This window comes from Macaca fascicularis, chromosome 9 (assembly GCF_037993035.2).
Source record: "Macaca fascicularis isolate 582-1 chromosome 9, T2T-MFA8v1.1".
NCBI lineage: Eukaryota > Metazoa > Chordata > Mammalia > Primates > Cercopithecidae > Macaca > Macaca fascicularis.
Window position 1 is genome coordinate 111,057,010 of NC_088383.1, and position 23,338 is coordinate 111,080,347.

Below are 23,338 nucleotides of genomic sequence, written 5' to 3' on the forward strand. Positions count from 1 at the left end.
GTTTTACAATTATAACTTACGAAAACCAGGCCATACAGAGTTAGGAGCTGAAGGGACTCAGTGAGAAGTGACCAGAAGGCAAGAGTGTCACGCCCAGCCAGGGCCACTAGAGGGCTCCTTGGACTAGCAGTAGCGCCAGTGCCTGGGAAGGCACCTGTTACTTAGCAGACCAGGAAAGGAAGTCCCCCTTTCCCCCGGGGAGTTAGAGAACACTCTGCTCCACCACCTCTCAGTGGGAAGCCTGACATCAGCCGGGCCTACCCGCAGCCATCTGGAGGCTTAAACCTCTCCCTGTGATGCTGTGTTTCAGCGGTCACGCTCCTGCTTCACTTTCATGTTCCGCTGTGTACACCTGGCTCTGCCTTCTAGATAGCAGTAGCAGAACTAGTGAAAGTATTAAAGTCGTTGATCTTTTCGAGAAATGCATAGAAGAAATGATGATGTAAGCTGTCCCCTCTCTCTCTCCGCCTCGGCTACCAAATAGGGAAGGGCCCCCATCTGGTGGACACATGACTTGCGTGACCTTACCTATAGTTGGAGATGACTCACACTCCTTACCCGACCCCTTGCCTTGTATACAATAAATAGCAGCGCAGCCAGGCACTACCATACTCCGCGTCTTGGTGGTAGTGGTCCCCCAGGCCCAGCTGTCTTTTCTTCTCTTTGTCTTGTGTCTTTATTTCTACGATCTCTTATTTCTGCACATGAAGAGAAAACCACAGGCCCTGTAGGGCTGGACTCTACAGAGTTCAAACCCAGATCTCTCAAGAAAGTCCTCTCAATCCAGAAGTTCAGGTTTTACCTTGGTAGAGTTTTATTTTTCTTGTCTACTTACATAATAGTTTAAGACATGATTGGAGGTGAAAAAAATTACAGTTCTACTCTAATAGAATATAAAAGAGGCCGGGCGCGGTGGCTCAAGCCTGTAATCCCAGCACTTTGGGAGGCCGAGACGGGTGGATCACGAGGTCAGGAGATCGAGACCATCCTGGCTAACACGGTGAAACCCCGTCTCTACTAAAAAATACAAAAAACTAGCCGGGCGAGGTGGCGGGCACCTGTAGTCCCAGCTACTCGGGAGGCTGAGGCAGGAGAATGGCGTGAACCCGGGAGGCAGAGCTTGAAGTGAGCTGAGATCCGGCCACTGCACTCCAGCCCCGGCGACAGAGCCAGACTCCGTCTCAAAAAAAAAAAAAAAAAGAATATAAAAGAGTGGGCACAGGCAAGAGAAAGGTATCATTAAGTGAACCCCAGCAGTTCTTGAATACCAGTTAGAAGCCTGTGTTCAGCTGAAAGAACCCTATTCCATACCCGATTTTTTTTTTTTTTTTTTTTTTTGAGACAGAGTCTCAGTCTATTGCCCAAGCTGAAGTGCAATGGCGCCATCTTGGCTCACTGCAACCTCCGCCTCCTGGGTTCAAGCGATTCTCCTGCCTCAGCCTCCCAAGTAGCTGGTATTATAGGCATGCGCCACCACACCCAGTTAATTATTGTATTTTTAGTAGAGACGGAGTTACTCCATGTTGGTCAGGCTGGTCCCGAACTCCTGACCTCAGCTAATCTACCCATCTCGGCCTCCCAAAGTGCTGGGATTACAGACATGAGCCACCACGCCCGGGTGTGCCTGATTTTTTTTTTTTTCTTTTTCTTGAGAGGGAGTCTGGCTCTGTCGCCCAGGCTAGAGTGCAGTGTCCCAATCTCAGCTCACTGCAACCTCTGCCTCCTGGGTTCAAGCCATTCTCCTGCCTCAGCCTCCCGAGTAGCTGGGACTACAGGCGCCCACCACCACGCCCAGATAATTTTTTGTGTTTTTAGTAGAGACGGGGTTTCACTGTGTTAGCCAGGATGGTCTCAATCTCCTGACCTCAAGTGATCTGCCCGCCTCGGCCTCCCAAAGTGCTGGGATTACAGGCATGAGCCACTGCGCCCAGCCACCTGATTTCCTTTTAACAAAATTATTTTTCTGGCATGCTGCCATGGCTCATGCCTGTAATCTCAGCACTTCGGGAGGTCAAGGCAGGAGGACCGCTGGAGCTTAGAAGTTTGAGACCAGCTTGGGAAATATAATGAGATCTCATCTCTACTAAAAATTTAAAAAATTAGCTGAGTGCACCTGTAGTCCCAGCTACTTGGGAGGCTGAGGTTGGAGGATCGCTTGAGCCTGGGAGGTAGAGGCTACAGTGAACCACTGCACTCCAGCCTGGGCAACTGAGTGAGACCCTGTCTCAAATAAAATAAAATAAACAACATTTTTCCCCTTGGCACCTACTGAATATCCAATCCTGGGAGCAGTAAAAAGAAAAATAACGATCCTGAGAGTATATTGTAACAAAGTACAGGTACAGAGATAGAGATATATACAATTAAATGTTTTAAATCTCAATGAATACAGGCTGGAGTACAAAGGTTCAAGTTGTAAACACCTTGAAAATTCAGAGAAGGGAAAATGTCATGTCAATCTCCAGAGGCTTTCTGAGAAAGGTGAAGATTGAGTCAAGGGTTAGAGGAGAGGAGAAAAAGAAAGAAGGTATGAGAATGGAGCAACACAATACATTGCCCATATCTATGCCAGGGAAGTCAATTTCATACAGATGCAGACTAGAATAAACATAGAAGGCCATATACTGAGTAGGTAAGAGCACTACCTCTGGAAAACTATGAAAAGGGATCCCAGATCTGCTACCCACTAACTCTATGACTGAGCAATTACTTGAGCTCTCTGAGACTTAGTTTCCTCATCTGGAAAATGGGGATAATAAAAACTCTATGTCATATTGTTTAGGTTATTCAGCATCACTAGGTGCAGCTTTCAAGGGCTTTAGTTCTTTTTTTTTTTTTTTTTTTTTTTTTTTTTTTTTTTTTTTGAGACGGAGTCTTGCTCTGTTGGCCAGGCTGGAGTGCAGTGGCACAATTTCAGCTCACTGCAAGCTCCGCCCCCCAGGTTCATGCCATTCTCCTGCCTCAGCCTCCTGAGTAGCTGGGACTACAGGCACCCACCACCACGCCTGGCTAATTTTTTTGTACTTTTAGTAGAGACGGAGTTTCACTGTGTTAGCCAGGATGGTCTCGATCTCCTGACCTCATGATCCACCCACCTCAGCCTCCCAAAGTGCTGGGATTACAGACGTGAGCCACCGCACCCAGCACTTTAGTTCTTGATCAAGAGATGTGGGCCGGGTGCAGTGGCTCATACCTGTAATCCTAGCACTGTGGGAGGCTGGGGCGGGTGGATCACCAGGTCAGGAGATTGAGCCCATCCTGGCTATCATGGTGAAAAACCGTCTCTACTAAAAATACAAAAAATTAGCCAGGTGTGGTGGCATGCAACTGTAGTCCCAGATACTCAGGAGGCTGAGGCAGGAGAATGGCTTGAACCCGGGAGGCAGAGGTTGCAGTGAGCCCAAATCGCGCCACTGCACTCCAGCCTGGGTGACAATGAGACTCCCTGTCAAAAAAAAAAAAAGAGGGAGAGAGAGAGAGAGAGAGAGATGCTAACAGGCTGGGCACAGTGGCTCATACCTGTAATCCTAGCACTTCAGGAGGCCAAGACTGGTGGATTACTTGAGGTCAGGAGTTTGAGACCAGCCTGGCCAACATGGGGAAATCCTCTCTCTACTAAAAAAGTATACATATACAAAAATTAGCCGGGCATGGTGTCAGGTGCCTGTACTCGGGAGGCTGAGGCAGGAGAATCGCTTGAACCCAGGAGGTGGAGGTTGCAGTGAGTAGAGATAGTGGCACTGCACTCTAGCCTGGGCAACAAAGCAAGAGCCCACCTCAAAAAACAAAAGAGAGAAAGAGAGAGAGAGATGTAAAGTTAATAAGAAGTGGAGAAGCATTTGAACCCAGATCTATTAGGAAACACCTCTTAACACAGAAGTTCAGGTTCTTCCTTGGTAGAGTTTTATTTTTCTTGTCTACTTACACAATAGTATAAGACATGATTGGCCAGGCGCAGTGGCTCACACCTGTAATCCCAGCACTTTGGGAGGCCAAGGCGGGTGGATCACCTGAGGTCAGGAGTTCGAGACCAGCCTGGCCAAGATGGTGAAACCCCATCTCTACTAAAAGTACAAAAATTAGCCAGGCATGGTGGTGGGTGCCTGAAATCCCAGTTACTTGGGAGGCTGAGGCAGGAGAATCCCTTGAACCCGGAGGCGGAGGTTGCAGTGAGCTGACATCACGCCATTGCACTCTAGCCTGGGTGACAGAGCAAAACTCCATCTCAAAAAAAAAAAAAAAAAAAAAAGAAAGAAAAGAAAAAGAAAGAAAGACATGATGAGCAGTGTTTTTTGTTTGTTTGTTTTATTGAGACGCAGTTTCGCTCTTGTCCAGGCTGGAGTGCAATGGCGCGATTTCAGCTCACCACAACCTCCGGCTCCTGGGTTCAAGTGATTATCCTGCCTCAGTCTCCTGAGTAGCTAGGATTACAGGCATGCACCACCACGCCGGGCTAATTTTGTATTTTTAGTAGAGACAGGGTTTCTCCGTATTGGTCAGGCTGGTATCAAACTCCCGAACTCAGGTGATCCGCCTGCCTCGGCCTCCCAAAATGCTGGGACTACAGGCACGAGCCACCGCACCCGGCCAATTTGCAGTTTTTTTTAAAAAATCAAAGTTGTACCCTAAAAGAATATAAAAAAGTGGGCAGGGGCAAAAGAAAGGTATAATGAAGTGAACCCCCGTAGAAGGTATAATCAGAATTTATTAATAACAGGTGCTATCTTCCAGCGCAGTGATCAGCTTGTATAGCACCAGAGATCATGGTATCTTGAACAAATTGTTCCTGCTAAAAAACAATTGTGGCCAGGCACGGTGGCTCACACCTGTAATCCCAGCACTTTGGGAGGCCGAGGCGGGCGGATCACCAGAGGCCAGGAGTTTGACACCAGCCTGGCCAACGTGGCAAAACCCCGTCTCTACAAAAAATACAAAAATTAGCTGGGCGTGGTGGTGTGCACCTGTGATACCAGCTACTCAGGAGGCTGAGGTGGAAGAATTGCTTGATCTCAGGAGGCAGAGGTTTCAGTGAGCCAAGATTGTGACACTGCACTCCAGCCTGGGGAGACAGCAAGACTGTATCTCAAAAAACAAAACAAAACAAAACAAAAAAACAGTTGTGCTTCCTACTTCTTAGTCTTCAGTGAGTGTCTTGGTTCATGACCATTTGCCACACCTGTTCTTCCTTTCTCCTGAAGATTCTGTGAGTCTGCTATGTTCTTCTAAATAACTTCATTTTTGCTTAAGACAGCCATGTTCTCTTTCTGTAAGGTTTTTTGTTGTTGTTGTTATTGTTGTTTTTTTTTTAAGAGACAGGATGCTTGCCATGTTGCCCAGGCTGTAGTGCAGTGGCTATTCACAGGCACAGTCATTGCACACTGCAGACTCCAAGTCCTGGCCTCAAGCAATCCTCTCGCCTCAGCCTCCTGTGTAGCTGGAACTGCATGCTTGAGCCACCATGCCTGGCCTACTTCTGTAATTTTTTTTTTTTTTTTTTTTTGAGATGGAGTCTTGCTCTGTTGCCCAGGCTGGACTGCAGTGGCCGGATCTCAGCTCACTGCAAGCTCTGCCTCCCGGGTTTACGCCATTCTCCTGCCTCAGCCTCCCGAGCAGCTGGGACTACAGGCGCCCGCCACCTCGCCCGGCTAGATTTTTGTATTTTTTAGTAGAGACGGGGTTTCACCGTGTTAGCCAGGATGGTCTCGATCTCCTGACCTCGTGATCCACCCGTCTCGGCCTCCCAAAGTGCTGGGATTACAGGCTTGAGCCACCGCGCCCGGCCTACTTCTGTAATTTTTAAGGAAAAGTTTTCTAAGTGATATCATACACACAAACGTGTGCCCATGAAAATGTAATGATTCCTTCACCAAACATCTGTTGGAGACTTTCTTTGTGTCAAGTTCTACTCTAAATATGAGGATATGATACAAAAACAAAAGAAATCTATGTCAACTAAGAGCAATTGAAGCAGGAACAGTTTGGGGCAGGAAGATGATGTTTAGGACATGTTGAGATTGAAATGTCTGTGAGATGAGCCATTCAGGCAGAAATAAATATTTAGTAGACATTTGGATACTCTTTTTTTTGGAGCTTAGCAGAGACGTCTGGGCTGTAGGCAAAAGAAAAAAGAAAGGGGCTCAAGATGGAATCAGGATATAGGAGGAAGAGCACATTTAAAGGGTGATGGAAAGGCCAGGTGCAGTGGCTCACGCTTGTAATTCTAATATTTGGGGAGGCTAAGGCAGGCAGATCACTTGAGGCCTGGAGTTCGCAACCAGCCTGGTCAACCAACATAGCAAAATCCGATCTCTACTAAAAATACAAAAAGTAGCTGGGCGTGGTGGTGCACTTCTGAAATCCCAGCTACCAGGGAGGGAGACTTAGGCAGGAGAATCACTTGAACCTGGGAGATGGAGGCTGCAGTGAGCCAAGATTGTGCCACCGCACTTCAGCCTGGGCAATGGAGCAAGACTCTGTTTCAATAAATAAATAGGCCAGGCACAGTAGCTCATGCCTGTAATCCCAGCACTTTGGGAGGCCAAGGAGTGTGAATCACAAGGTCAAGATATCAAGACCATCCTATCCAACAAGGTGAAACCCTGTCTCTACTAAAAATACAAAAATTTCCAAGACCGTGCTGCTGCACTCCAACCTGGGTGACACAGCGAGACTCCATCTCAAAAAAAAAAAATTAGCTGGGCGTGGTGGCAGGTGCCTGTAATCCCAGCTACTCGGGAGGCTGGGCAGGAGAATCGCTTGAACCCAGGAGACAGAGGTTGCAGTGAGCCAAGATGGCACCACTGCACTCCAACCTGGGCGGCAGAGTGAGACTCTGTCTCAATCAATCAGTCAATCAATCAATCAATAAATAAAGGATGGAGGAAGATGAACCAAAGGCAAATAAAACTCTGAAGATAGTGCTATCTAAAAAAAAAAAAAAAAAAGGAAAACCAGCCAGGAAAGATGCAGTGGAAACCACAGGAGGGTCTTTCAACGAGAAGGTTGTCAAGTAAAAATGTCCTTGAAGACCTCAGCAAAAGCTACTTCAGGGAAATAGTGGGTTGATAGAAGGAAAGAAAGTGGAGGTGGCAAATGTAGCATCCTTGCATGAAACTTGACAGAGAAAGGAAAGGGGGAGGGAGTGATGGAGGTGGAAGTGGGGAGATGAGGATGAAAGAACGAATTCCAAGACAGGAGAGATGAGAGGGTATTTCTATGTTGATGGCAAGAGGACGGAATGAGGCCAGTGAAACAGAAATGGATGCAAGTTCTCAAGGAAGGTAGGGGCCGGGGAGGAGAGGCAGGGCTCATAAAGAGGGATTGGCCTTGGAGAGAGGAGGAAAACTGCTCACCTGAAGAGGCGGTCAAGATGTGGAAGGAGCCCTACATAGAAATCTGTAGGTTTTACTGCTTCTAAAGTATGTTTCTCTGTTTTGGTTTGGGTGATGAGTTGTTGATATGATAAAGTGATTTGGTGCACTGACTCTGGAGCCAGAGTGCCTGTGGTTGGAATCCCATCTCCACCACTTACTACCTGCTTGATCTTAGTCAAGTTACTTAATCTCTCTGTGCTTCATCCTCCTTATCTGTAGAAGGGATTAGGGGATAGAGAGGGCTGTCACATAGTGATATGGAAGTGGTTTTCTCTTCTTTCTTTCTGTTTTTCTCTCTTTCTTTCTTTTTTTAAATTTTCATAGAGACAAGGTCTCCCTATGTTGCTCAGGCTGGTCTCGAACGCCTGGCCTCAAGCAATCCTCCCACCTCAGCCTCCCAAAGTGCTAAGATTATAGGAGGGAGCCACCGCACCCCATGTTTATTACTATTTCCACTAGATTGCCATCTCCATGAGGTTGAGGTTTTCTATTTTGTTTAGGGCTGTCTACTCAGAGCCTGGCACAAAGCATGTGCTCAACAAAAATTTCCTGAAGGAGTAAACTGGGGTGAAATCCTTGGGAGAGGGGCTCAGGGGGCTGGAATCCCTATTCCTGCGTCGGACTCCGGGCCACTGGGCGGCGTCCTGGGGTCTGGGGAAGGGCCTCCCCCTACGCCGAGAGCGTCCCCGGGCGGGCGCGGTGCAGGCGCTGAGCCCCTAGGGCGCTCCGGTGGCTCCTCCCCCGGCGAGCGTGTAGTGTTGGCCCGGCGACTGCAGGAGCCATCCCGGAGCCGGCCTGGCGGGGCGGGGCGGGGCGGAGTCGACGCTTAGCCCGGCCTCTGCTCACCTCATCCACGGGAGACGGAAGTCTTGGCCCTGCTTGGCTCCCCCGAGAATCGGGCCTCGTCCTGCCGGGCGGCTGGACCTGGGCAAAGCCTGGGCGCGCTCACGCGCGGCGGCGCCATGAAGCGCTCGGGGACTCTGCGGCTGCTCTCGGACCTGAGTGCCTTCGGCGGCGCGGCGCGGCTCCGGGAGCTGCTGGCCGGGGACCCAGCGGTACGAGTCCGCGGCAGCCCGGACGGCCGCCACCTGCTGCTCCTGCGACCCCTGGGGACGGTAGCCCCGCAGCTGCTGGTCGCGGCGCGAGGGCCCGGCGCGGAGCTGGAGCGGGCCTGGCCGGCAGGCCAGCCCTCCCCGCTGGACGCCTTCTTCCTGCCGTGGCCAGCGCGGCCGGCGCTGGTGCTGGTGTGGGAGAGTGGCCTGACGGAGGTGTGGGGCGCGGGCGTGGGGCCTGGCTGGCGACTGCTGCAGAGCACCGAGCTGTGTCCGGGCGGGGGAGCCCGCGTGGTGGCAGTGGCGGCGCTCCGAGGCCGCCTGGTGTGGTGCGAGGAGCGCCAAGCCGGGTCCGAGGGCCCGTTAGGGCCGCCAGCAACTGCTTTCAGCCACTGTGTGTGCGTCCGGACCCTGGAGCCCAGCGGGGAAGCTAGCACCAGCCTGGGCCGCACGCACGTCCTGCTGCACCACTGCCCCGCTTTCGGGCTGCTGGCCTCCTGCAGACACCTCTTCCTGGTGCCCACTGCCACCACCTGGCCTGGCGTGGCCCACGTTCTACTCATCTGGAGCCCAGGCAAGGGCAAAGTGATGGTGGCTGCCCCACGGCTTGGCCTCTCCTACAGTAAGAGTCTGAATCCTGGACGAGGGGACACGTGGGACTTCCGGACCCTGCTCCGAGGCCTTCCTGGGTTGCTGTCCCTCAGAGAGCCACTGGCTGTACACACCTGGGCCCCAACTCCCCACGGCCTGCTGTTGCTTGACTTTGGGGGCACTGTGAGCCTAGTGCAGTCCCACGGTGGTACCCGGGCAGTGGGCATCCTGCAGGAGGCACCTGTAGGCTCGCGGGGGTCTGCAGCCCTAGGCACATTTCAGGGCACTCTGGCCTGTGTGCTGGGCTCCACATTGGAACTGCTGGACATGGGCAGTGGGCAGCTGCTGGAGAGGAAGGTCCTAAGTACAGACAGGGTACATCTGCTGGAACCGCCAGCCCCCGGCATGGAGGATGAGGAAGAGCTGGAGACCCGAGGGAGTCTTCGTCTGCTTTCAGCCTTGGGTCTGTTTTGTGTGGGCTGGGAAGCCCCACAGGGTGTTGAGCTGCCTTCAGCCAAGGATCTGGTGTTTGAGGAGGCTTGCGGGTACTACCAGCGGCGGAGCCTGCGGGGTGCCCAGCTCACTCCAGAAGAACTGAGACACAGCAGCACATTCCGGGCACCTCAGGCCCTGGCCTCCATCCTCCAGGGCCACCTGCCCCCATCTACACTGCTGACCATGTTGAGGACCGAACTTCGGGATTACCGAGGCTTAGAGCAGCTGAAGGCCCAGCTGGTGGCTGGCGATGATGAGGAGGCTGGTTGGACTGAGCTGGCGGAGCAGGAAGTGGCACGCCTGCTGAGGACCGAGTTGATAGGAGACCAGCTGGCCCAGCTCAACACTGTTTTCCAGGCCCTTCCTACAGCAGCCTGGGGTGCCACCCTCAGGGCCCTGCAGCTCCAGACAGATGGGAATGGCAAGCTGAGGTCCCAAGCACCCCCTGATGTGTGGAAGAAAGTGTTAGGGGGAATAACCGCTGTAAAGGAACCCCCCAATGGGATACTGCCCCCCTTTGAACTCCTCTGCCAATGTCTGTGCCGGCTGGAGCCTCGATGGCTGCCACCTTTTGTGGAGCTGGCTCAGCAGCAGGGTGGGCCGGGCTGGGGGGCAGGGGGCCCAGGACTGCCCCTGTATCGCCGAGCCCTGGCAGTGCTAGGTGAGGAGGGGACCAGGCCTGAGGCTCTGGAGCTAGAGCTGCTCTTGAGCAGTGGGCGGCCCAAAGCTGTGCTCCAAGCTGTCGGGCAGCTGGTGCAAAAGGAGCAATGGGATCGGGCTCTGGATGCAGGCCTGGCCCTCGGCCCCTCCAGTCCCTTGCTTCGAAGTGAAATCTTCAAACTGCTGCTGGCCGAGTTTGCCCAGCACCGCCGGCTTGATGCTCACCTCCCCCTCCTTTGCCGCCTGTGCCCACCAGAACTGGCTCCAGCTGAGCTCCTGCTTCTACTGAGGACATACCTCCCAGATGAGGTGGGGCCCCCTACCCCATTTCCTGAGCCTGGAGCAGAGCCCCCTCTCACTGTGGGCTTACTCAAAGCCCTGCTGGAGCAGACTGGGACTCAAGGATGGCCCTCAGGCCCAGTTCTAAGCCCATATGAGGACATCCTATGGGACCCTAGCACTCCACCCCCGACCCCACCTCGGGACCTATGACTACCCTTCAGGCATCAGAACACTCAGGACCTGGAGGCTTGCTTGGACAGGTCCTCTGTGTCACTGACACAGGAAATCATTTCTGGGACACAGTGATCAGGGAAGGGTGCGTGGGACTTGGAGGGGCCCATGGTGGACCTGTGTATGCAATATTCTTCTGTCATCTGGAGCTATTTTTAAGATATGTGTGTGAAATATATACATAGTTTAATATATACACAGTTGTGTGTTTTTAAACAGCTACGGGTCTCAGAGGATGCAGGTTATAGAGGGACTGGTTGGACCTGGATCTTTTGGCTAAAGTCCCCACTTCCAATCATGAAAATAGTTAACATTTATGAGCATTTAATAGATGCCAGGCATTCTACTCATCTTTATATAATCCCTCATTTAATGCTTCTCATAACCCCAGTGGGGAAAGTACTGATGTTATTCCCATTTTACAGGAAATAGAAGTTTAGAAAAATTAAATGACTTGACCAAGTTCATTTGGCTAGAAAGTAGCAGCTCAAAGATTGGAGCCACCTCACTGAAACAGCCCAGTAGCTCCCACCTGCTTGGGCTTGAATGTGCTGTCCATCCCTGGCTTCAAGCTGCCTTCTCTGGCCTGCTGAGAGGAGGAGGACTACAGAGCTCCACCCTTCCTTTCCCCAGGACTTCTCTGCTCTGGAGTAGGAACTTTGCTGGGCCCTGGGTCCTTGCTTGTCTCCACCAGGATTTCTGGAGCAGCCCTTAGTTTAGGGGAAGACTTGCCACAGACAGGAGAGCTGCCTGAGAGCTCTCTGGCTCAGTAACAAAATTCACTGGGAGCAGAGCTACCTGGAGAGCCCCATATTTCTGCTGACTCCCCCAAGTCAAGAAATAAGAGCATCTGCAACACAGATCTCTGCTTGTCTGGATTTATTCAACAGGCTCACCTCTGAAGAGGCCTCTGCCCTATGCTCACTTCTACCCAAGTAACCCCTCAGCCTAGCCTAGGATAGACCCCTGGTTCTAGCTTAGGGTAGGACCCTGGATGCAGCTACTCAGCATCATCCCCAGTCCCAGATACTCCTTGTCCAGGGTTGGGGCCAAGGTTAGGGCTGCCGCTTAGCTTTGTCCTCAGCTGGGACCTGCAGCTTAGATGCTGGTAGCCTTAACCTGGGTTTAAGGTGGACTCAGGCTAGGACTAATGAGACTAGGGACAGTTCCTGTCTCTCAGGGGAGAGAAGTAGCTACTTAGTCTTGTCCATGGCTGGTGTTAACTCTTCAGCCTCATAGAGGCCATGAGGTGGCTCATCTACATGGCCAAGTCCTGAGGTACCATCTTAGCCTCCTCCAGAGCTTGGATGGCCTTTGTCCTCGCCCTCAAGCCAGACTGCCTACCAATACTTGGAGTCAAGCTGCTGTTCTTCCCAGAGGCCCAGGGCTAGGGACAGTCCCAATCTAGGCCTCCACCTCAGCCCCTTCCTGGTCTGGAAGGAGTTCCTCTTCTTGGTCTTGAAACTAGGCTCATCATGGCTCCTCAGTGGGAAGCTGCTTCCTGTTTATGATCCTGCTTAATCATCGTTGCTTCTTCTCAAATCTCCCAAGGCTGAGATTTGGCTTGGTCCTCCTTCTGTGCCCGGAAGAGAAGGAATTGTACTCATTGGGCTCCTGGGGGCATGGGTAAGGGAAGGAAGCCAGGTTTTTCCTTAAGACTGTATGGCTCAAGGAAGTTCCCTGGGACCACCCACTAGTAGGGCCTCCAGATGAAGGCCACCCAGCCCAGCAGCTCTGAGCAGAGCAGGTGGACTCAGATGGTGACTTTTACCTGCTTTTACAGGCTTGGTGCTTGATCACATTAGCCTTATTCTTCCTTTCAATGTGGAAGGTGCAAGTGATCCCAAACTGCATCTCAGGACTTTGGGAACAGCTCAGGGATCATTGTGTGACTGAGTTTTTCTTTTCTTTGTTTGAGACGGAGTCTTGCTGGAGTGCAAGTAGCGCAACCTTGGCTCACTGCAAGCTCCGCCTCCCAGGTTCATGCCATTCTCCTGCCTCAGCCTCCCGAGTAGCTGGGACTACAGGTGCCCGCCACCGTGCCCAGCTAATTTTTTTGTATTTTATTAGTAGAGACGGGGTTTCACCATGTTAGCCAGGATGGTCTCCATCTCCTGACCTCGTGATCTGCCCACCTCGGCCTCCCAAAGTGCTGGCATTACAGGCGTGAGCCACCGCACCCGGCCATGCGTTTTAATGGAGTTCCTGAGCGGGCTATCAGACAGAGCTCTCTGAATAGGACGGTGGAGATCTTAAGCCAAAGTCCTTGGCCTTGGGTACCTGAGAAAGGGGTAAATTCTGGCATTGATGGGCTTCATTTTTACTTTTTTTTGAGATGAAGCTTCGTTCTTGTTTTCCAGGCTGGAGTGCAATGGTGCGATCTCGGCTCACTGCAACCTCCACCTCCCGGCTTCAAGCAATTCTCCTGCCTCAGCCTCCTGAGTAGCTGGGATAACAGACATGCACCACCATGCCCGGCTAATTTTGTATTTTTAGTAGAGATGGGGTTTCTCCATGTTGGTCAGGCTGGTCTCAAACTCCTGACCTCAGGTGATCCGTCCATCTCAGCCTCCCAAAGTGCTGGGATTACAGGTGTGAGCCACCGCGCCCAGCCTTTTGCTTCTGTTTTTAAGAGACAGGATCTTGCTATGTTGCCCATCCTGGACTGCAGTGGCTTATGGGCTCAAGCAATCATCCTGCCTCAGCCTCCCAAGTAGCTGGAAATACAGACACAGGCCATTATGCCTGGGTTGGTTGCCTTTTTCCTTTTCTTTTCTTTTTTTTTTTTTTTTTTTTTTTTTGAGACGGAGTCTTGCTGTGTGGCCCAGGCTGGAGTGCAGTGGTGCGATCTCGGCTCACTGCAAGCTCCGTCCGCCTCCCGGGTTCACGCTATTCTTCCGCCTCAGCCTCCGAGTAGCTGGGACTACAGGCGCCCGCCACCACGCCCGGCTAGTTTTTTATATTTTTAGTAGAGACGGGGTTTCACCATGTTAGCCAGGATGGTCTTGATCTCCTGACCTTGTGATCCACCCGCCTCGGCCTCCCAAAGTGCTGGGATTACAGGCTTGAGCCACCGCGCCCGGCCTTTTTTTTTTTTTCTTGAGAAAATTTCTTGCTATGTTGCCCAGGCTGGACTTGAACACCTGGACTCAATCAATCCTCCCACCTCAGTCCCTCAAGTAGCTGGGATTTTAGGAACATGCCACCTCACCCAGCTGCTGAAGGTTTTGGGTGGTGGACAAGGTCTCAGATCCAAGGTCCCAGATCCAAGGTCCCAGGACAGGACTGGAGTAGGGGTGTCTGAAGTCCCTGGGAAGGTGAGGGGAGGATCCTAAGCCAGAGGGCAGGAGCGTTTCCGTAGGTGTGCCTCACCTCAGGAGCTCTCTCAGGTTCACATGGCAATAAAGCTAGGCACAAGGAGTGCTACACAGTAGTCCCAGCAAGCATCCTGGGTGAAGGTGAGGAAGCAGCGTGCAAGGTTCCTTCAACTGCCTATGTGGCCTCAGGGACCCAAGCCTCCCTTTTCCTTTTCTTTTTTAAATTTTAGTATTATTATTATTATTATTTTGAGACAGAGTCTTGCTCTGTTGCCCAGGCTGGAGTGCAGTGGCACAATCTCAGCTCACTGCAAGCTCCACCTCCCAGGTTCACGCCATTCTCCTGCCTCAGCTTCCTAAGTAGCTGGGACCACAGGTGCCCACCACCACGCCTAATTTTTTTTTTTTTTTTTTGTATTTTTAGTAGAGACGGGGTTTCACATGCTAGCCAGGATGGTCTCGATCTCCTGACCTCATGATCCGCCCGCCCTGGCCTCCCAAAGTGCTGGGATTACAGGCGTGAGCCACTGCGGCGCCCGGCCTTTCTTTTCTTTTCTTTTCTTTTTTTTTTTTTGAGATGGAGTCTTGCTCTGTCACCCAGGTTGGAGTGCAGTGGCTCAATCTCAGCTTACTGCAACCTCCGCCTCCCAGGTTCAAGTGATCCTCCTTCCCCCTGAGTGGCTGGGACTATAGGTGTGCACCACCATGCTCGGTTAATTTTTGTATTTTTTAGTAGAGATGGATTTTCACTATGTTGCCCAGGCTGGTCTTGAACTCCTGACCTCATGATCCGCCCGCCTCGGCCTCCCAAAGTGCTGGGATTACAGGCATGAGCCACTGCACCTGGCCTATACTGGCTTTCTAATTGGTATCCCTGTCTCCTCAAATCTAACCTTGGTTGCCGAGAGTATTATATACTACAGCAAATCTGATCGAGTTCAGCACCTACTCCAATAATCAGGGTAAAGGCCAAACTCCTAAGAAAGCCATCCCTTCCTTTGTGTCTGGCCCTGCCTCTCCAGTCTCCTCTCTAGCCACTCTTTTTTAATACTGTGATTGCCTAGTTATTTGTTCATTTCCTTGATTAGCATACAAGTTCCTTGAAGGCACAGACCATGGTTATTTGTATTTTGGTATCCTCAGCATGTATCACAATGCCAGGCTCATAGTAAGTTTAATAATAATAATAATAATTATTATTATTATTATTATTGAGACAGAGTTTCACTCTTGTTACCCAGGCTGGAGTGCAATGGTGTGATCTTGGCTCATCACAACTTCTGCCTCCTGGGTTCAAGCGATTCTCCTGCTTCAGCCTCCCAAGTAGCTGGGATTACAGTCATGCACAACCATGCCTGGCTAATTTTGTATTTTTAGTAGAGACGGGGTTTCTCCATGTTGGTCAGGCTGGTCTTGAACTCCTGACCTCAGGTGATCTGCCTACCTCGGCCTCCCAAAGTGCTGGGATTACAGGTGTGAGCCACTGCAACCGGCCTAATTATTATTGTGAATGCAGGAACTGACAAGGCCCTATGACCTGGAGTGAAAAGAAGGGATTAAGCTCTGGCCTGTAGAGATTCTCTGCCTCTCTTCCTTTCTTTTCATAAGCCAGACTGACTCTTTGGTTGATCCAGCCCTGAAATTGATGGCAGTAAGTCAGGTGGATCTGAAGGCAGAACCCAGCCAAGGACAGTGGCAAGGGTGAAGAAGCCACTGAGTTGGGACCATCTTGGGAGTTGAGGTGGAGGTGAAAGGAATGGACATGACTGGTATTACCCAGTGCCCCCAATCCCCAAACCAGGAGAGTTTGAGAAGGGATAGGAAAGTCTGAGTAGCCAGGTGTGGTGGCTCATGCCTGTAATCCCAGCACTTTGAAGGGCCGAGGCGGGCAGATCACAAGGTCAGGAGATCGAGACCATCCTGGCTAACACGGTGAAACCCCGTCTCTACAAAAAATACAACAAAAAATAGCCAGGCGTGGTGGCAGGTGCCTGTAGTCCCAGCTGCTGGGGAGTCTGAGGCGGGAGAATGGCGTGAACCCGGGAGGCGGAGCTTGCAGTGAGCCAAGATCGCGCCACTGCACTCCAGCCTGGGCGACAGAGCAAGACTCCATCTCAAAAAAAAAAAAAAAGAAAGAAAGAAAGCCTGAGTCAATGAGGTTCCAGGGAAGAGACTGGTGACAGGGGCTAGTGGAAATTGTGGGTTGAGGTCAAAGGTCTGGAAGATTGATCCCTACGTTGAATATGGTCATCCAGGCTGGGCACTGTGGCTCACACCTATAATCCCAGCACTTTGGGAGGCTGAGGCAGGCAAATAGATTGAGCCCAGGAGTTCAAAACCAGCCTGGGCAACATGGCAAAACCTTGTCTCTACAAAAAACAAAAAATTAGCCAGATACGTTGGCACACACCTGTCATCCCAGCTTCTAGGGAGGTTGAGGTGGGAGGATTGCTTGAGCCCAGGAGGTCAAGGCTACAGTGAGCTGTGATCACGCTACTGCACTCCAGTCTGGGTAACAGAGTGAGACCCTGTCTAAGAAATAAAAATAAAAATAAATAAGGCCCTCCAGGGGCCATGTTCTTCCTAACCTGTCCTTAGGAAGTATTCACACTGTACAGATGTAGCAGTTTGGTTCACACTGACCCGGGTAATCGGGAAAGGAGAAGGAGAGCCAGAAAGTGGGGAGGAGGGAGCTCTAGATTCCCAAGTCTATAAGGAGCCACCCTGGGCTGGAATGCTTGGCAGCCTTACTGCCCCGGAATGAAGGGAGAAAAGTCCTGAGTGTCTCCGCCATACCACCTCAGTCTCTTCTTAGGCACAGGCTCCCCCTGGTGGTTACTCTTGTCACTGCCAACTCCACCCATTGCCCTCAAACATGCACACTTGCCCATTTCTCAACTAAGGACTGAGGAAGCCTCTGGATGCAGTAAATGGAGCGTCTCTTAGAGCAAGAGAGGAGAAGAGAGAAGGAGAGATTCAAGGAACAGAATCTTGGAGAAGAGAAAGGGCCCTGGACTTGTACTAGGATGGTATCACCCAGAAGAAAGGGGGCCTGGGCTGGCAGGATTCTTCATCTCCAGGATTGGAAGTCTGTTCCAGCTACCAACCTCATTTAGATAATTTGGTCTAACTGGGGAGGAAGTTGAGGGCACACAGCAGAGTTTCCTGGGAGGGCATAATAAGTTCACATTTTATATGAACTTGAAGTACAGGAAGATGCTGGTACTTTCAAAACAAAGTCTCACTTGATGCACGAAATATGAAATAGAGGTGAGCCCCCCCGCCAATAAAAATATTTCCCAGAATCACAATTTCAAGGCTCACAGACCATGAGAATTATAAACTTTGCTTACACTATTACTGCATGGGTCCCCGTTTCTACTGTAAATAAAAATTCAGGTGGGGAGAGTGGATGAATCAGGCTGTGAGGTCAGGACTGAGTGCCCAGAGTCACTCCCAGTGGTGGACAGAAGACTTAGAGTGCTTTCTCCTGTAATCCCCAAACAGAGGGCCTGGGCCTGCCTCTGAAGGTCTCTGCACAAGAGCAAGACAGGACGGGAGCAAGAACAAAGGCAAGGAGAGACAGAATCAGAGAGATGAGGAAGAAGATGGGGCTGGACTGGATGCAGACAATGAAAAGGAGAGACGACAGATGGGAATGGAGAGAGGGGCCTAGGAGGGAGAAGCAGGGAAATTTGCTCACTGTGGGGAAAAGAGGAAGCTCTCAGGTATGAATGCTGGGAGGATGAAGGAAGACACAGAGAGAAGGTCCTTTGGGGCCTGTCACCAGAATTATGGCCAATGCATAAAGCCAATGGGGCAGCTGAGCTAGATCTGATCTTCCAGAAGTTTCCATTATCTAGAGAATACAAGAAAAGAGAAGGAGCTGTGATGGGCTGAGGAAAGGGGAATGGTGACCTCCACCAAGAAAGAGAAAGACCCATCTCATCCTGGGCCTCCTGGAGGCCCTGGAGGAGCAAACTATTCAGGCTTTACATAGATTTCAGGTCCTCAGGCTTTGGCAATCATTTGGATTCCAAGGTAATATGCAGTCATCTCAAATTCTATTATTTTTGTTTTATTCTGGAGAAAAGTGGGGAAGGTGGGCATTGACCTCATCTCTAGCAGCCCCAGGTAAGCTCTAGGAACAGCCTGGAGCCTCAGAATTGAGGGGCAGGCCTTTCCTACAGAGCTCTGATGCTGGGGGTGGGAAGGCTATTGGGAGCCACAGTAGAGGAAGGGAAGGAAGGGTAGACTGAGGGGACGTATTGGGTCAGGGGGACACAGAGATCCTAGGTCAGCTCCTAGGACGAGGCAGGGGGGATGCTGATCTAGGTATCACTGAGATAGTTGTCCAGATGGGAAATCAACTGACTGCTTATGACTGACTAGATAAGCTCATTATTCTCACAGCTTCTTTGGGATAGTGAAGTGTCAGTGTGGGGTATGGGATTTACAGGGAGCCTAGGGAGTGGGGACGGACACATCAGCAACCACTTCCTCCCCCCACCATACTGGTCAGACCATAGTGAATTCCCTAGTGAGTAGGTCTCCCCTGCGAATGTTGGGAAAGGGAAGGACATAATATGGCTTTTACTGGGAATAAAGAAAGAGTTGCAGCTGGGTGCGGTGGCTCATGCCTGTAATCCCAGCACTTTGGGAGGCCGAGGCAGGTGGATCACGAGGTCAGGAGATCGAGACCATCCTGGCTAACACAGTGAAACCCTGTCTCTACTAAAAATAAAAAAATTAGCTGGGTGTGTTGGCGGGCACTTGTAGTCCCAGCTACTTGGGAGGCTGAGGCAGGAAAATGGCGTGAACCCAGGAGGCAGAGCCTGCAGTGAGCCAAGATCACACCACGGCACTCCAGCCTGGCGACAGAGCGAGACTCCGTCTCAAAAGAAAAAAAAAAAAAACGGTTGCTTGGGAGGAGATGGAAGTGGCTCCAAAGTGGAAGGTTGGAAGTGAATAGCCAGGAAGCATCAAACCAGAAAAGGGGAGTCAGAAAGAGAGCAAGGATCAGGCATGGTGACTCACGCCTGTAATCCTAGCACTTTGGGAGGCTGAGGCGGGCAGATCGCTTGAGGTCAGGAGTTCAAGACCAGCCCGGGCAACATAGTGAGACCCCGTCTCCACAAAAAATACAAAAATCAGCCAGGTGTGGGGGTATGCACCTGTAGTCCCAGCTACTTGGGAGGTTGAGGTAGGAGAATCACTTGGGCCTGGCAGGTTGAGGCTGCAATGAGCCAAGATCATGCCACTGCAGCCTGGGTGACAGAGCAGGACCCTGCCAGAAAGAAAGAAAGAGAGAGAGAGGAGGGAGGGAGGGAGGCAGGGAGGGAACACTGGATTTCCTAAACCTCTGTGGCTTCTCTAATAAAGGATACAGCTTCTCTTTGTAGAATGCAGCACCTGCCCATGTGGCCCCAGAAAACCTTGAAGGGGCGTGGTTTCGTTTTCATGGCAAGTCTAACTGGAGCTAGGAATGGGCTCTTGACCCCATGTTTCTCACTCTGTTAGCCTGTCCCTCTTCCCCTTAATATCAGCGGTCAGACCCACAAGGAGAAGAGGCCTCAGTGTTTGGCATGAGGGAACACCAGAAGAGAACTTGTGGTCCATCCATTTTTCTCTTGTGAATAGTTTTTTGGAAGCTAAGCTCGAAGGGGTCAAGGAGGCAGGGACAGCTGAGGAGTCATCAATAAAACAAAAGGTCTGGGAGCAGTGTAATCCTAGCTACCAAGAGGCTAAGGCGGGAGGATTGCTTGAGCCTAGGAGATTGAGGCTGCAGAGAGCTACGATCTTGCTACTCCAGCCTGAGTGATAGAGCAAGACCTCATCTATTAAAAAAAGAAAAGTCTGCCTGGGCGTGGTGGCTCACGCCTGTAATCCCAGCACTTTGAGAGGCTGAGGTGGGGAGATCACAAGGTCAGGAGATCAACACCATCGTGACTAAAACGGTGAAACCCCATCTCTACTAAAAATACAAAAATTACCTGGGCATGGTGGCGTGTGCCTGTAATCCCAGCTACTTGGGAGGCTGAGGCAGGAGAATCGCTTGAACCTGGAAGGAGAGGTTGCAGTGACCCGAGACTACACAGACTGCACTCCAGCATGGGCAACAGAGTCAGACTCCGACTCAAAAAATAAAATAAAAAGAAAATAAAAAGAAAAAAAATAAAAGAAAAGAGCAGCAGATCTCAGTCAGTTGCAAGTCAGCCCTGTGCCTCCCAACTCTGTCCCCCAGCTTCAATTGCCCACCATACCCTGTCAAGCCCTGGTCATCCCTTTTCTTTCCTCACATCTGTCCCAGGTCAGTGCTCAGATCCCTGTCTCTCAAAGGGATGGATTATGAACTTGTGCATATTAATAGTTGAATCCACAGAGTCTATCAGTACACCAAATTTCTTTTTTTTTTTTTTGAAATGGAATCTTGCCCTGTCACCCAGGCTAGAGTGCAGTGGTGCGATCTCAGCTCACTGCAACCTCCGCCTCCTGGGTTCAAGTGATTCTCCTGCCTCAGCCTCCTGGGTAGCTGGAATTACAGACACACAGCCACCACGCCTGGCTAATTTTTGTATTTTTAGTAGAGACAGGTTTTCTCTATGTTGGCCAGGCTGATCTCGAACACCTGATCTCAGGTGAGCCACCTGCCTCAGCCTCCCAAAATGCTGGAATTACAGGCGTGAACCACCACATCTGGCCCAAATTTTTTTTTTCTTTTTTTTTTCAGAGATGGAGTCTCGCTTTGTCACCAGGCTGGAGTGCAGCGGCATGATCTTGGGCTCACTGCAACTTCCACCTCCTGGGTTCAAGCAATTCCCCTGCCTCAGCCTCCCTAGTAGCTGGGACTACAGGCGCGTGCCAGCATACTCGGCTAACTTTCTTTGTATTTTAGTACAGATGGGGTTTCACCATGTTGGCCAAGATGGTCTCCATCTCATGACCTCGTGATCCATCTGCATTGGCTTCCCAAAGTGCTGGGATTACAGGAGTGAGCCACCACACCTGGCCAAATTTCTTAAAATTTGAATTCAGCAAATCTTGTGTTTCATCAACTCTGTTGACATCCCAATGTCTTCCAGCTGGGTATTCACATTGATGGGGGCAGATGGTAGAAATGGGATGGTAATGTAAAAGTGGGATCTGGAGCTCGGAAGATACCCCCATCCCATGCCTACCACAACATCTGTGCCTTTCTGCTCACTATTTTTGGGCTACCATAGACAGACTACAGGTCCCCTGATAATATTGCAATTTTCTCTAACCCCAACTCCATGGGACGGATTACAGGAAAAGGGAGATTGGAGGTCAGCCCTACTAAGACCTCCTTGGACTGAGATCCTTTAGTCTTTGCGGCTCTCCTAGAAATATTTCCTTAAGGAGTCTGTTCCTGCATGGGGCTGAGGAAATACAGAGGTGAGAATAACCAATTAAGACGGGGCACGGTGCTCACGCCTGTAATCCCAGCACTTTGGGAGGCCGAGGCGGGCAGATCACCTGAGGTCAGGAGTTTGAGACCAGCCTGACCGACACGATGAAACCCCGTCTCTACTAAAAATATGAAAATTAGCCAGGTGTGGTGGCGGGTGCCTGTAATCCCAACTACTCAGGAGGCTGAGCCAGGAAAATCACTTGAACCCGGGAGGCAGAGATTGCAGTGGGCCGAGATCGCGCTTCTGCACTCCAGCCTAGGCGACAGAGCAAGATTCGGTCTCAAGAAAAATAAATAAATAAATAAATAACCAACTGGAAGAAGCTCAAATGCAGTCATGCCTGAGGTAAGGGGAACATGAACAGTTGCCCTGCTTGATGTCTTCAAGCCAGGACTAAGAGGAGAGGAGAAAGCCACGCTACTGGCTGCCCTTTCATTCCAGAGACCAGGGCTGCCAGAAGTTTCCTGGATTTCTTAAATTTTCACACCTTCCCCCAGACTAGTGACTTGGTAACCTTGGGTCTCTTTCCCCACAATGATCAACTGTAAAATCCTTCAGAGGAAAAGGTACCATGTAGTTGTCTTTAGGGAGATGTGAACAGGGAGGCAAGTAAGTGTGGGGAGAGCTGAGGAGATGGCACCCGCCTTCAGCTTCCAATCTAGAGGAGTGAGGAGTCGCAGGGATTGAGTAAGTAGACAGTAAGCAGGCTGAGGCTCTTGCAGCTTGTAGGAAGGAAGAAAGAGGGTGCAGATTATCAATTTGGATATGATATTATATGGCTCCCAGTTCAGGAAGAAAATCCAGAGTCTGGCCGGGCGCGGTGGCTCAAGCCTGTAATCCCAGCACTTTGGGAGGCCGAGACGGGCGGATCACGAGGTCAGGAGATCGAGACCATCCTGGCTAACACGGTGAAACCCCGTCTCTACTAAAAAATACAAAAAACTAGACGGGCGCGGTGGCGGGCGCCTGTGGTCCCAGCTACTCGGGAGGCTGAGGCAAGAGAATAGCGTAAACCCAGGAGGCGGAGCTTGCAGTGAGCTGAGATCCAGCCACAGCACTCCAACCTGGGTGACAGAGCGAGACTCCGTCTCAAAAAAAAAAAAAAAAAAAAAAATCCAGAGTCGTTGGGCACGGTGGCTCACACTTGTAATCTCAGCACTTTGGGAGGTCGAGGCAGGAGGATCACTTATGCTCAGGAGTTCAAGACCAGCCTGGGCAACATAGTGAGACCTTGTCTCTACGAAAAGTGAAAACAAATTAGCCGGGCGTGGTGGTGCACACCTATAGTCCCAGCTACTCCGGAGGCTGAGGCGGATTGCTAGAGCCCAGGAGGTCAAGGCTACAGTGAGCTGTGATTGCACCACCGCACTCCAGCCTGGGTGACAGAGAGAGACCCTGCCTCAAAAAAAATTTTTTTAAATAAAAAAAAAAAAAGAAGAAAGAAAGAAAAGGGAAGGGGAGGGGAGGGGAATCTCCAGAGTGGAAAGAAAAGGAACCCAGCTGACTGGCCTTGTCCTTGTAAGATAGGAGAAAACAGTATTCAGGGAGCTAGCTTGAATTGACAAAAGGATCTTCCTGGGGGTTTAACCCTGATGACTTCCCCGCCCATATTGGGACACCGCCCATCCTAGAGAACAGTCCCATTTTATTGTCGATCACATGGAGGTTCATTTTCAAAAAGGTATTCAACAATGATATCTGTTCTTTTACATCTGGAAGCTGAGGAAAGTAAAAAAATTTAAAAACAATGACAACAACAACAAAAAGATGGGCAAGGCTGGGTGCAGTGGCTCACACCTGTAATCTCAGCACTTTGGGAGGCTGAGCCAGGGAGATCACAAGGTCAGGAGATCAAGACCATCCTGGCTAACACAGTGAAACCCTGTCTCTACTAAAAATACAAA

At 50.9% G+C, this 23,338-nt stretch overlaps 1 protein-coding gene across 1 annotated transcript; it reads left to right on the top strand.

Annotated features, from left to right (window-relative positions):
• Positions 1–8,230: 8,230 nt before the first annotated feature.
• HPS6 (HPS6 biogenesis of lysosomal organelles complex 2 subunit 3) lies at positions 8,231–10,878 on the top strand. The gene has a single exon (XM_005566265.5). The coding sequence runs from the start codon at positions 8,336–8,338 to the stop codon at positions 10,661–10,663; it is 2,328 nt and encodes a 775-aa protein (XP_005566322.1). The 5' UTR covers positions 8,231–8,335; the 3' UTR covers positions 10,664–10,878.
• Positions 10,879–23,338: the final 12,460 nt, after the last annotated feature.